This window comes from Tachysurus fulvidraco, chromosome 4 (assembly GCF_022655615.1).
Source record: "Tachysurus fulvidraco isolate hzauxx_2018 chromosome 4, HZAU_PFXX_2.0, whole genome shotgun sequence".
In the NCBI taxonomy this organism is placed as follows: domain Eukaryota; kingdom Metazoa; phylum Chordata; class Actinopteri; order Siluriformes; family Bagridae; genus Tachysurus; species Tachysurus fulvidraco.
The window spans coordinates 24,159,751-24,175,138 of record NC_062521.1 but is presented as its reverse complement, the minus strand read 5'-3'; the positions used below and the strand labels follow the sequence as shown (position 1 = coordinate 24,175,138).

The following is a 15,388-nucleotide window of genomic DNA, read 5'->3' as shown; positions in this document are numbered from 1 at the left end:
TTTTACGACAGCTATAAAAAAAAACAACTTGATATACAAAATAGAGCCAAATAACAATTGTGTAAAAAGATAAAAATAAGATTTAGATTAAAATAAAATACAAATAAGATATAATGAATAGGGAGACTATAATGGAAATAGGAGAATAAGTAGATTTTATATATAAAGGTAGTATCTAAATACAGTAATTACAGTCATTAATCCATGTGTGGAACAGTGATGTGGTTTGAATGGGATGATAAATGTAATTATAATCAGAGAGGCGTTTTCGGTAGCTACAGGTGCAACCTGAATATGTCACTGCCTTTACTACATCTTTATTCATTTCATTGTTTGAATAAATAGTAACAGGTTTATTAAAAGCATTTAAACTTACAGTTCCTTTCTCTTTTTAGGCAATTTTTAAGTAATTAAGTAATCTAAGGCACAAAACATTTTGCAAAACGGTTTTCATAAGTTGTTCATTTGGCTTAATCTCAGGCCAAACTGCAACATGATAATCGTGTACAAGAGCTTTGATGTAACTTATAGGATTTTTTTTTAAATTATTGTTCTTGGTTCCTTGAAGTAAATCTGGAACCTGCTGTTTAGTCCAGAAACTGCACCACTAGCCTATAATAACTCCACACTTATCCGCAGAGAAAGAAATTACAGCCACCAACCTTTTCCCAGCCCTCAATGAGAGACCGTATGGTTGAATCTCCCCTGTACTGAAAACCTCTACACACAAACATACACACTTAAACAATTTATACAAGGCGAGCTATATCATTCTTTTTTTCTTTTTCCAAAAGATGAAAGCTTTGGGATAAGCAGTTAGTAAAAGAACAAATCATTTCCAACACTTTTTTATGACTTTTTTTTTTAAGGATTTCCAGCACTCTTTTTAGTTATTATATGTGACCCTGCCATTTAACAAACACTTGAATGTTTATGTGGCCTTTATTTATTTATTTATTTATTTGTTTGTTTGTTTGTTTATTATCTTTATTTATTTATTTTTTTTTTACAAAATGTATGTAGTTTCTACCATATTAACCATGTTTTCACTACAAGTTCCAGGGATATTTGCAAAAGCTTGTAGTTCTTTGTGCAAATGTAGCTACTACTCTGCTTTGTGCCATGTGTTAAAGGTTTAAAAAGCTAAATAAATGCAATCACACAACTTTAGTATTTGTGTTGCGGTGTTGCTGTGCTGCTGTCCCTCGTGCTGTGTTAAAATGATCTAAACAACACACTGGCTTATAAGGTTGGCTTATAAGACACTGGCTGTCTTACAGTATAAGCCAACCTTATAAGCCAGTGTCTTATTTTACTTTACGATCCCAAACCAGGAAATCTTTCTGAAACTCTAAAGACTTTGGTCCTCTTGTCCATGTTCTCTTTAGTTCTTCACAAGGCTAAGGAATAAAACACATCACCACATGATCTAATAAATAAATCCTCTAAAATCGATATGGACTTGTAACAACAACCTTAGATTTGATATGTTCTGTAAGGAGATTTTAATTTAGCACTTTTGTAAGGAGTTTCCAGTGTTAGCACTTTTAGTGATTGCAATGAGTGCTTTGTAATTTCTTGGTAATATAAAAAGTTGCAGTTTTTGTCTCATTCATTTCAAGAGACAGAAAAACAAGAGGCTGAAAACAGAAGGATGGTTTATAGCTGCTACTGTACAGTATAATGTAAGTGACAAGAGGAACTAACTTGTTTCATGTATATTCTACAGCTATAAATGGTACCTACAAAGTATGTCATGATTTTTAATAAAAACTAAATTGTTTGGCAAACCTATTATCAGTATAAACACAGTATATGCATTATTTTATAGCCGCAAGTGAAATTTTAGTGTTAGAATATAACACCTTAACAGTCACGTCATCTCAGAAAGAATTTCGGAACTTTTCTATAAATGTATTGCCACAAGTAGGTTAAGTAAAACATAATTACTTATGAAATACTACATACTACTACTTCCTAAAGCCCTGAGTATCTACTGTCATATGAGTAATTAACCAGCAATGTAGAATCTGATATGACAAAGACATTCAATGAACATGGACACAACAAATCAGGTGCGTGCAAATCCCATGTTTTGGCCTCTGGAAAAAGAGTTAATAAAAAATTGCTTCACACCACATCGTCAATGATTATTGTCCTTTAACAGCTTTATTCCTTACATCTTACCTTTACATCACCTTACGTCACTTAAATCAAAGAAATCAAGAAAGCTACAAGATATATAGATATAAGTTTAGATTGAATTTCTTTCTATATCTGCATTCTACCTACAGTATAAATCCAGGGGGAGTAGAACTAAATTCAGGCCACATCCTTAATCAACTTTTACTGGGTTTTTAATTTACCCCAGTTATACATGGAAAAAGTACAAGACCCAAATACATTAAACATATCATATTGCTGCTTAACTGCTAGTCCTTCTACTCTTGTACACTGTGCTGTGACCAGATGGTATGGTATGGCTAGATCTTTTTTTAATCCTTTTTTCTTTTGACCGTGTATTTAAAAGCAAAAAAAAAAAAAAAAAACCAAAGCATGTCATTAGCAGCTTGTGTTAACGTGTAGGTCAGGAACGTAAAACACAGCCCTGGGTCGGCGTTTCTGTAAATAGCAGGCAGGGCAGAGCAATCGCAAACAGACAACCCATCCATTACCGTCTGTGTGCATGTGGAAGACATTTTCCCCTGCCAGTTTTCCACCACACATGTCCCCATCAGGGCAGAAGGGTGGAGGCTGGGTAAACGTACCATTCTGAGTTTGAGAGAGAGAGAAGGATAAGCCTGGAGGAGGACACACACACATGCAAACAGGGACATAAGTTACAGCTGTGATTGCATAGGATTCCGGGACACATCTATGGTACAGTATGCAGCATTCAGATGTCATCTTCTATGTGGTACAGTACAATTTCTCTCTTTGGCTGAATGTTTAAAATTATAGGTAAGTGTGTGTGTGTGTGTGTGTGTGTGTGTGTGTGTGTGTGTGTGTGTGTGTGTGTGTGTGTGTGTGTGTGTGTGTGTTGTGTGTTGTGTGTTGTGTGTGTTGTGTATAGTATTCCAGTCTATAAATCTTGTAAATGTATCCAAGCTCTGTTTGGAGAGTCATTATCCATGCAACAAGTCTTTCTGAAAAGGAGTAACATTTAGGGGAAATGGTTCCCCTCATGCCTTGTATCCCTCCATCATTCTGTCCTCATCCTCCCTCCAGCATATCCATTGTTTTTCCAGTGTTTGTCTGCTGCTAGCTATTGAGATGCATTTTGGGAAAAGTGAATGGTCTCTGATCTCTTAATGTAGCTTTTAAGTGGCACTTTATGGGAAAAAGCCATTCCTGATACGCTCTTGTGTTTTCAGCCTAGGAGAAGTCATTAATTACGTCTGATATTGAAGTCTGAAAGGATGGTTGGATAAGTGTGATTTAAATAAATCCAAATAAACAGAAACCTCAAGTTATGGTACACAGGTTATGATATCTGTAGCTTTTTAGCTTTCAAGACAGAAATTCTAGATAGCCACTTTATGCTAGGTTTTATTAGTTTACTAAGACAGCTGCAGTGATGCTATTGAACAGAAAATTGATCTATTGTGTTTACACTGGATGTATGATCTCAATGTGCCTTTGAAATTCAGTATTATACTGGGGGTAAATTGGGTGCAAGCTTTTTATTTAAACATTTATTTTAAGGTCAACGCGATGGAATTGAATTGATTTGTAAATCAAATCTAAGCTAATATTAATCTTAAGGATATTAATCTTTCCCTGACAGGTGATTCTGAAAATTTTGTCTCACTTGCAAAACAAACGAAATCACTTGTTTGCTAGTTAGTCAACTAGCTAGCTAGCTAGGTAGCCTAATTAATGTGACAAAGCATAATAATAATAATAATAATAATAATAATAATAATAATAATAATAATAAGAAGAAGAAGAAGAAGAAGAAGAAGAAGAAGAAGAAGAAAAAGAAGTGACAAACTGTTTCTAATTATAAACTTTTAGTTGTTTGAGTGTAACTGTGTTCATATTTAATCATCACATCTGTTTTGTCTTGTACTGGTCTTGTATTGTGTCTTCACCGTTCCTTTTACTGAAAGTTAGTCATAACAGACACTTGAAATAATATCAAACGCACTTATTCTAGCATTATTGGCAATAAGGAACAAAGCTTTTACAGATATCATCTCACCTGAATGCTATCGATTTGTACTTATAAGACCTGCTGCTGATATCATAAAGACTGTCCTGTGCACATCACGATCCAGTGTTTTAGGTTAATATCATGTGTCAGATTTGTAGCATCAGAGAAGAAGGTTTTTAATTATCACTCTTAAACTATTAAAATATCTACAAGGATTCCTACAGCAATTCTTCTCTTTAGAGAGGTTTTGCTAGGAGAAACTTTAACAATAGAAAGAATTGGATTTACCGTCACTGGATTTCCAAATAGCTTGACTAAATGTGTTTAGAAAGGAATATCGTTTAACTGGGAAAGGGTGTTAACACAGGGTGTTATGTGTTACACCACAATGATTATACAGTTCTACAGAGAGGGTTGGTTTCTCAAGAAATGCGAAAGAAATTGAGAAAAGCTGTGTTATGAAAAATAAAATAAAATAAAATAAAACATTAAGGCTTTCTCCACATGGATAAGCTAAAGAAGAGGGTTCTCGATTTAAGAAACCAGAGACCTCCTTTTATTTGTCAAAAATATGGGTCATGGAAACTGATTAGGAAATATTATCAGCGTTCTTAGATGCTGTACTAATAGCTGTAATTGAGTGATATTTATTTTTTAGAATATTTAATCCTATCTATTTGAGGTTTCACCTTTCAAGGGAGTTCCAAAGTATGTGATCAGGTTCAGTATGAGTTTCAGTCAACAATGCCTTGGGGTTACACTCTTGTTTTCTTCAGTATTAGTGTAGAACTGCTCTGATCCTAGTTCTCTTTCTGTTCTGGTAGACTTTGGGGACTTGTGGTATTTTCTCTAATAATCTGAGCTATGCCTTTTGGCACTGTGGCACAATTTTTCTCATATCTTCCTCAGTTACTTGTAAAGGCACACTAGAGGTGAAGAAAGCATAGATATCTGATTATTTTACAGATCCATAATGTCTGATATCTGATGTATTTCCTAAAGTGGTGAATAGTTTAAACTGTATCCTGGAGGAACTTCCTCGCTGTGAGATTAATTTGTTGCAGCTACTATCAGCTGTTGTGCTGAGGAGATTAGACACCGAACAGCTTGAAACAACTAAAAAAAACTTCGCCGGGTGACAATAGATATTCAAGTTTCTATCTTCCTTTCATTTTTTTTGTCGTTTCCAGATTTTCTTCATATATATATTGGTATTCAGCCAGAATCCCGGTGACCTCAAAGTAATATTCATGTACAAACCATGCAAAGAGAGAGCAGGGTAATGTTCTGGGATTGGATTGCATACATCTAGAAGCAATTCTCAATAACTGTCAGGCACATCTACAAGCTGTCCTGTCAGTATGAGAGCCTTGTTTATTTGTGGCAGCAAAAAGCCTGTATTGATTATTATTACCTACTAAAAATGACTGAATGCTTTCTAGAGGATTATGGGATCAGATTTCTTGCCTATTTCTTTCATTACAGCTGGAGCACCACACCTGAAACCTCGAACTAAGAAGCCTTTCATTTGCAGCAGTAACCTGGGCGGGTCTCAGAAAAGCAGCCAAGCCTGGTGGATCACAGCGTGCGCATAATTAGTGGGTAGCGTGTGGGAGCTCTCATGGCTTTGGCAGACCACCAGTGCGAGCGACACCCCACAGGTGCCCACCAACACATCCACCCGCAATGCCCTGTCCACAGCCCCGCAGCAGAGGAAGTAAAGAACAGTGCCATACGTAAGGGCTTGAGCAGACATCGAGATTACGTGAAGATCTCTGTACCTGACGGCAAGGGCAAGCCTCCACCCATGGAGTGGTGGAAGACAGTGATTGCGTTCATATACGCAACGTTCAACCTGGTGCTGACAACGGTGATGATCACAGTGGTGCATGAGCGAGTCCCAGAGAAGGAGGCCAGCCCGCCACTGCCGGATAAGTTCTTCGACTATGTGGACCGTGTGAAGTGGGCTTTCACTGTGACGGAAGTGAATGGGATGCTGCTGGTGGGGATTTGGTCTATACAATGGCTCTTCCATAGATATCGGTAAGGAAAGGCACGACACTTCCTTCTTAGAATGTTCACATGGCCAATGTCTTGTGTGAATGACACAAAGAAACAAAATCAGCCAAATCAACCTTAAAGTCAGAGGAGATATAGCATCAATACTTTAATAGGAACACTTCTCAAACACTAGCTAATCTAATGGTGCATTCAAGTCATGTAAAATAAATGATATTTACCTCATATTTGCCACACATGAACACAAGCACAAAGTGTAATTCTGAATGGGACATTCTGGATTTTCTTTGAGCTCTGCATTTCCAATTTAACAAAGCCAATCTGTTGGCCCATTTAGCAAAGCCAACCTACTACCATCTTTTCTGGAAGGTGGGAAGAAACCAGAAAACCCAGTGGAACAAAGACATTTGAAAGTCCACAAAACTGATCTAAGGATCAATCCAGGAACCCAATATTAAATTTACAAGTGTGATTCTTTAATAATTTGTCAGTTTCCATAAATCAATATTGAAATCTAGGGGGCACGGTGGCTTAGTGGTTAGCATGTTCGCCACACACCTCCAGGGTTGGGGGTTCGATTCCCGCCTCTGCCTTGTGTGTGTGGAGCTTGCATGTTCTCCCCGTGCCTCGGGGGTTTCCTCCGGGTACTCCGGTTTCCTCCCCCGGTCCAAAGACTTGCATGGTAGGTGGATTGGCATCTCTGGAAAATTGTCCGTAGTGTGTGAGTGAATGAGAGTGTGTGTGTGTGCCCTGCGATGGGTTGGCACTACGTCCAGGGTGTATCCTGCCTTGATGCCAGATGACGCCTGAGATAGGCACAGGCTCCCCGTGACCCGAGAAGTTCGGATAAGCGGTGGAAAATGAATAAATGAATGAAAATTGAGATCTGTATTGAGGCCTGGATTCACTACAGGTTAGTGTGTGTAAAAAGCTATTTTACTAATAAGGATTGAATGTGATGTTTGTTGCTCTTATTTGTCTTAATAAATCTGGGGCATTTCTGCCTAAAAGAATAATGTGATTTGTTGCTGCACTAAAAGTCACATCAGGAAGGAAAATTTATACAATTGATGGGCAGGCATTACATTGGCAAAAAACCCTTTTCCCACTAGTTGGAGACAAAAGAAATGTAAATCTACTAAATATACGTACGAGAAAATTTAACAAAATCTTTGCCAAGAACATTCACACCGAGTCTTTGAAAAAAAAGTAAATTTACATTTACTTGATTAACAAAACATTTCTATACTTTTAATTTTTAAACTCATACATTAAATTACCATTATTTGGTATTTAATATTTTGCATTATTTATTGTTTGTTACATTTCAGTCTGTTTGAAAGCCGTTCTCACCGCAGGCACTTGAGTAGAATTGATCTGTGAAAACAATTTAAATGTTGCTTCCTACCAACACAAGATATTCTTGTCCATCAACTGCTCACTAAATGTGCTCACAATTTATCAGGGTCTGAGTTGCCAGGCTTAGTGGTTAGCATGTTCACCTCACACCTCCATGGTCGGTGATCGATTCCCGCCTCCGTCTTGTGTGTGCGGAGTTTGCATGTTCTCCCCGTGCCTTGGGGGTTTCCTCCCCTGGCCCAAAGACATGCATGGTAGGTTGATTGGCATCTCTGGAAAATTGTCCGTAGTGTGTGTGTGTGAGTGAATGAGAGTGTGTGTGTGCCCTGCGATGGGTTGGCACTCCGTCCAGGGTGTATCCTGCCTTGATGCCCGATGACGCCTGAGACAGGCACAGGCTCCCCGTGACCCGAGATAGTTTGGATAAGCGGTAGAAAATGAGTGAGTGAGTGAGTGAGTGAATGAGTGAGTGAGTGAGTTGCCAGGTTATTATATATAAGATACGTTTATTAGATTTTAAGATATTTGTGGTCTTGTTGATTAAAGATCTGTAGGCAGGACAAGTAAAATCAAAATTGTGTAGATGAAGCTTGCACAAGCTTTAATCAAGACCAGAACCACCCACGTTCCCGTTTTTTTTTTTAAAAAGGAGACCTCCTAGCAAAGTACATGCACATAAATTGATGTAAATTTTTGTCTTACTTTATACATGGACAAAGAAAGCAATCAGGACTTAAGGTTTTTTAGAACTTTATGTACAGGATAATTTGATTCCCCACCCACAAGTAAGCTGTGTAGGAAGTCATTTTCTTTAAATGGTTTCAAGATTTCCTAATTATGTTTCTCTGTCTGCTTTGGTTCTGTTAGTGCTAAATCATTTTAGTCCAGATTTATAGCCTTTTCAGTCAAAATGAACAAGCCATAATCTTGGAAGTCTTCATTTTTTCATTTGAACAAGAATAGAATCTTATTTGTCTGGAAATTCATTCATGATATAATTACAGCATGCTGCAAGGTTTGTGCCCGTCACATTGCATTCACAATTATTTTATAGACCACATGGCCCGCTCACACTGACTTCATGTTGTATTATGGCTGTGTAACATATAAAACATTGAGCAGATGTACAGTATATAGACGTGTGTATCCCACACAATATTTGTAGAATAAAATGCATTTTCGACACAAGAGCCGATTCATATTGAGACATAACACTAAATATCAAACGTTATAAAAGTAACACCATATGCTGTAGGACTGTGGATGAATCTTCTGACCAGTTTTGGGTTGAATCCGGAGTATATCCCCAGGAATACCAATTGAGGATGGAATGCATTTTTAGCACAGCTAATCCACTCACTAGCATGAGGTTTTGGAGATAGGAGGAAAACATAAATCCTGGAGGAAACCTACACCAATATAGGGAGAACATGATTTTTTTCCCAATGTTTTCATGGGACACCAACCCAAGCTATGGATCAGACTGTGGACCCTGGAGCTGTGAGCCAATAATGCTACCTGCTTAGATTCTTTTATGAAACATTCTAACAAAAATAAAGCTTAAAATAAATAAATCTGCTGTATTCACATCCAAAAAAAAGTCCAGCAGACAACATTCTTTCATTTTCTACCGCTTATCCAAACTACCTTGGGTCACGGGGAGCCTGTGCCTATCTCAGGCGTCATCGGGCATCAAGACAGGATACACCCTGGACGGAGTTCCAACCCATCGTAGGGCGCACACACACACACACACACACACACACACACACACACACACACACACACACACACACACACACACACACACACACACACACACACACACACACACACACACACACACACACTACGGACAATTTTCCAGAGATGCCAATCAACCTACCATGCATGTCTTTGGACCGGGGGAGGAAACCAGAGTACCCAGAGGAAACCCCCGAGGCACGGGGAGAACATGCAAACTCCACACACACAAGGCGGAGGCGGGAATCGAACCCCCAACCCTGGAGGTGTGAGGCAAACGTGCTAACCACTAAGCCACCGTGCCCCCCAGCATACAACATCTTCTATCCAAATTACTAAAGCTAAGCCAGTTATAATATTGACATGGTCAGGAATAGCAGTCTTTTAATGCTCTCTCTAACAAATAATCCATGTTGAGATCATTTCAGGTTTTTTTTTGTCACTTAGCGTGATGTTTTGTTGTTCTGTTTCTGCTTCACAATGTGTGTTTTTGTGTTGTGAATGAGTCATGTCAAACTACAGATCCTGTACAATTTACATATGCTATCTGCTAGGAGCTAATAAAATTGATCACAAAAGCAATCCGATGTACGCCTGAATGGAGAATTACAAACTCCTCCTGCAACACAAAGTCACAATGCCTAACATACATTTTAAATGAAAATGAATTGGTTTAATGTGCTGAAACACAATAACACAGTGTAACTGGAGCATTAGCCTTCCAGAGAATCATTCTGAAAAACTCAGATACTGATCTCTGTGTCATGTCGGAGATGACCAGTTATTGTCCACATCACTTGTATTAGATTAAACGCCCACTTACATGATTTCCACCCTACAGCCTCACAGTTCACATCATCAGATCTGCTCTCCTGTGCTTACAGGGCCATCTTGGGTAGGAGGTTCTTCTTCCTAATGGGCACTTTGTACCTGTATCGCTGCATCACCATGTACGTCACCACTCTGCCTGTGCCTGGCATACACATGTCCTGTGCCCCAAAGGTAAACAGCCAGCATGAAAACTCTCTCCATCATATCAGGTCTGAATTATACCTCAAGGAATCTATCTATCTATCTATCTATCTATCTATCTATCTATCTATCTATCTATCTATCTATCTATCTATCTATCTATCTATCTATCTATCTATCTATCTATCTATCTATCTATCTATCTATCTTTACTATTTGTATATTTACTTCCTTTATCCATGGTACTCTTTTTTTTGTCCATCTTTTTTTAATCTCTTCCAATGTCTAGCTCTTCCTCTATGCAATATCTCTTCCACTTTATTTTTATTTTCCCTCATTCACTTCCTTCATACAATTTTAAACATTTTTTCCCCACTATATCTCATCCTCTCCTCTTTCTTCCCTGGTTTCTTTTTCTTTTAATCTTTTATCTCTCTGAATGAAATATTTCTTTCTGCCTTTTTCTATTTTTTCACTTCTTACCACTTATCTGATACATTTTGTTAAACTCCCTGCATCTCTCCTGCATCTCTAAACGTTTTATTCCTTTCTTTCTTTCTTTCCTGTGTTTTTTTACCTCTTATTTGTTTCTTTCTCTTCCTCTCACTTCTTACATGGGTCACTTCATATCTCTCTCTCTCTCTCTCTCTCTCTCTCTCTCTCTCTCTCTGTCTCTCTCTCTCTCTCTCTCTCTCTCTCCTCCCAGCTTTATGGAGACTCACAGGCAAAGCTACAACGAGTTCTACAGCTGATCTCTGGAGCTGGTCTGTCCATCACCGGTTCCCACATCATGTGTGGTGACTTCCTGTACAGCGGCCACACGGTCATGCTTACCCTCACCTACCTGTTCATCAAGGAGTGTGAGTCTTTAAATCACCAACATTCTCACTAACAAGTCATTACTTCCTTCAGCCAGGCCTTTTTATGAGGATTTAATATTACACCAGACCAGATTATAATACACAGCTTAGTTAAGACATACTTAATAACAATGTAGCTGTAGTTTCTAGAAGCAAGGCAAGGAAATATTTCTGTGAAAGAACAAGGTCTCAGCATGAGGAGCTTATTGTCCTCTGGCAGGCTCTGGGAGTTATTTTTGTTAAAGACATGGTACTTGCTAATTCTGTTGCTACATGGCTCTGCACCACCTCTCTCTGGTATTTCTCTGTGGTTTTGTTTATGGCTGACCTTTTCTGAGAACACCTCTAAGCCATTTTAACTACCATTTATAGCAGAATGTAGTGGGCACTAGGTGAGAATTATGGTTGGGAAACTACCCAGACGAATTCATTTCACGGATTACAAAGAATGAACCGCTTATCCGAACTTCTCGGGTCACACAGGGAGCCTGTGCCTCAGACGGAGTGCCAACCCATCGCAGGGCACACACACATACTCTCATTCACTCACACACTACGGACAATTTTCCAGAGATACCATTCAACCTACCATGCATGTCTTTGGACCCGGGGAGGAAACCCCATATTCTCACACATTTACTTAATTAATTAATTCATTCATTCATTCATATTACTTTAGTATTTGGTTCATCATAATCAGGGTTCGGCATACACACCAATAAATGTACCATAGTGTACACTGTCAGTAATTTGTGACCCTTGGACAAACATAATGTAGGCTAAAAGCAGATGGTCAGCATGTTGGCTTTTGTGCGTAATGTCAGCATGCTGGTCTTTTGTGCATACTGTCAAACACAGACACTCCCACATTATAGGATAAGAACTGTAAAGTCCACAAGACCAAATCTGTGTGTGACTTGTACAGTGAGAATAGTGGAACACTGGCCTCCAATATCCAATATCTGACCACCATTAGAACAGTACATTTGAAAATTACAGGTGAAACACACAAAGCAGTGAGAATAGCATGTTTGCACCTCTGGTGTTAGTGGTTCAATTTCCACCTCCACCCTGTGGGTCTGATGTGTGGTGGTTCAATTTCCACCTCCACCCTGTGTGTCTGATGTGTGGTGGTTCAATTTCCACCTCCACCCTGTGGGTCTGCATATGTTCTCTGTACTTTCCTCCTTGTACTCTGGATTCCTCCCCTGTCCAAATACATGATTGACATCTCTAGATTGTGTATAGTCTGTGTTGTTGTGTGAGTGGGTGTGTGGTTGTGCCCTGCAATGTGTTGGCACTCCATCCAGGGTGTCACCCACCTTGTAGCCCTATGTCCCCTGGATAGACTCGAGGCTCCCTGTGACCATAGGATAAAGTGGTATAGAAAATGGATGAATGGAAGGTGAAACACAAACACTAGTTACACCAAATTGGTCAGCAATAATATAACTTTCTATGAATCTAAGCAGCAAATAAGAGGACACAAAACAAAACAAACAATTTTGCTAGAGTGATACCATCAAGGGTACATCTTTTGTACCGTATACCTGGGAAAGGTGCATGTAGGTTACTTTTAATTAGCTTTTAAGCATAAAGCGTAAAGCTAAACTTTATAAGTGGACTTGAACTCTATTTAAGTCTTTAACTCTTATTACTACCTTAAAACATTTTCATCATCAAGGTCTGAAGATATGGTCCAGCTGATAAGTTTAATTAATTCCACCAGCCTAGTGACAAGAAAAAGTATAATTTGGTACCTTATGTTTATTCTTAAGTTCTAAGGGTCAAAGGCTACAGGTTTTCACCATCAGCACCTGTTGGTGTAATAATGATGTAATCCCCTTTCCTGCAGACTCCCCACGTTCATTCTGGTGGTATCATCTACTCTGCTGGCTCCTTGCCGCAGTGGGTGCGGTGTGTATCCTTGTGGCTCATGAGCACTACACTGTGGATGTGGTGGTGGCGTATTTCATCACCTCCCGCCTCTTCTACTGGTACCACACAATGGCCAATGTGCAGGTAGGCCAACCAGGTCAAACTAAGGAGAAATCAGTCCTCACATATGCAATACACATCCAAACACACACACACACACACACAAACACACACATACACTTCTGTGAGACACACATTTGAATGTAATTGTTGAATTTTGTTCAATCTACTTGAACTCAAGTGCTCTTTATAGATACGACACACTATGAGCTCAAATCCAAATGGAAACATGAACACACACCTTCACACTTGAGGCTCGTTCTGTGTGGTTTTAATGCGAAGAAAGACAGATGAATTACAGGACTTTAAAATGGCACTAAGCTCCTGCTGAAAGTGTTTACGTGACTCGGAGAAACACTTTCATCCATTAGACAGTACACGGCTTATGAGATATGACTCTCTGATGACTTCTAAGTGCTCCCCGAGTACAGTATGCCAATACAAATCCTTTAGAGCCAGACAGAAAAGAATAGACACCAAAAACAGAAATGATTGTCATTGTGATGCTGTACAAAAAGAAGATAAGATAAAGTTGTATCTATTAGTATATAGTACTAATGTAAAAGGCTCTTCAAATTTAAATGCACGGGTGACAAAAAAATAAAATAAACAATATACATTCACTGAGATGCTTTTCAGCTCACTACGTTTGTAGAGTGTTTTTTTTTTTTTAATTGTGGCCTTCCTGTCAACTAGAACCTGTTAACGTCAGCCATTATCCTCTGAAATAGACAATTAAACAAATCAAACATCATCACACCAACACACACAAGAGAAACACAGTTTTAGTGTGAAGAAATATTCACACCTGCAAGAAACAAAATGAAGTTTTGACATAACCAGACAGATGAATGTGTCTCCACCTTTGAAGTGAAATGAAGACACATTAATTAAATTAGACTTAATCTTTAATTTTAAAAAAATAATCCTAAAATGAAATATTAAGCATTATATCCAGCAAGTCATCACATTTGCAACCTGTGACTACACTTCCAATGAACCAAAGAAATACAAACCATGATGAATTATGGATTAGGAAAAAATAGATTTCTCACGTTTCTTAATGTTGTCTGTCTCATCTGTCTTTCTTCTCTCTCTCTTTATCTCTTTTCCACTGCCCCTTTACATCAACGTTTTCCCCTCTGCTAGATAGACGGATAGATATAGATAGATCTTCCTCTCTCTATAAATTTCTTTTATCTCCCATTTTTCCTCCTTCACTCAGCTTCCAGTGTATTTCACTGTGAGCCATTAGTGGTAAGACCTTAGTTATTCAATACAGTTTATTTGTATAGTGCTTTTTACAATTCACAGTCGCAAATTTAAATTACTATATATCATCTATCCCTAATGAACAATCCCGAGGTGACGGTGGCAAGAAAAACTCTGAGCTGAGCAAGGATTCTTTGGAACCAACATTATAAATGGGTTTTCCTTGAAAATGTTTTTTTTTTATTTCTTGTTTCTACACAACACATTTAAGCTACCAGATCCTTCTTTCTCCAGTGTAACATTTCCTGCATGTGCTTTTCCTTTAGGCTCTAAGGTGTTCACCAAACAACTACCTCACCCACACATGGTGGAACCCCATTTTCAACTTCCTGGAGCGTAACGTGCAGTCACAAGTGCCTTGTTCGTTCTGCTGGCCGCCGACGTGGCCTCCAGCCTGCCTGAAGAACCCGTGTAAAAAATACTCCATGGTGCAGAGCGTTCGTGAGGAGTGACTGTCACATCTTCACCTCCACACTGTTATTGTTCTTTACAATTACTGCAACATTGTATTTCATTTATTTATTAACATTTGTAATCTTGCATATCAGTAATACCAAAGACTTTGTGAAGGGGTTGGGAGAATTCAATGGCTCAGGTTTAATCATATATATATATATATATATATATATATATATATATATATATATATATATATGCAGTACTGTGCAAAAGTTTTAGGCAGGTGTGAAAAATATATATAATTAAAAAAATTAAAAATTAAATTTGGATTTCATGCGGAATTCAGTAACTTAAAATATTTACCTGATACTGATTTTTTTTCCCCCAAATAAATGATATGAATAACTAATAAATTCTATGAATAATTCATTAACAAGAAATGGTATTCAGTTTTAAAATTCAATTTTTCAACTCAATGAAATGGTCACAATTGTGCCTTTTTGACCTTGTATTGGTGAATTTTATTGCTTGGTGTTAAATGTTGAATTTTTATTACTTTTTTTTAAATATATGTCTTTTTTTAAACAAAAGATTGCATTAAAAAGCTGAC

The 15,388-nt window shown here is 38.1% G+C and overlaps 1 protein-coding gene across 1 annotated transcript; it reads left to right on the top strand.

Moving 5' to 3' along the window:
* The first annotated feature begins 2,700 nt into the window (after positions 1 to 2,700).
* Positions 2,701 to 14,978, top strand: sgms2a (sphingomyelin synthase 2a). The gene is made up of 6 exons (XM_027146021.2): positions 2,701 to 2,880; positions 5,642 to 6,199; positions 10,162 to 10,279; positions 10,956 to 11,109; positions 12,965 to 13,131; positions 14,646 to 14,978. The coding sequence occupies exons 2-6, from the start codon at positions 5,778 to 5,780 to the stop codon at positions 14,829 to 14,831; spliced, it is 1,047 nt and encodes a 348-aa protein (XP_027001822.2). The 5' UTR covers positions 2,701 to 2,880; positions 5,642 to 5,777; the 3' UTR covers positions 14,832 to 14,978.
* Positions 14,979 to 15,388: the final 410 nt, after the last annotated feature.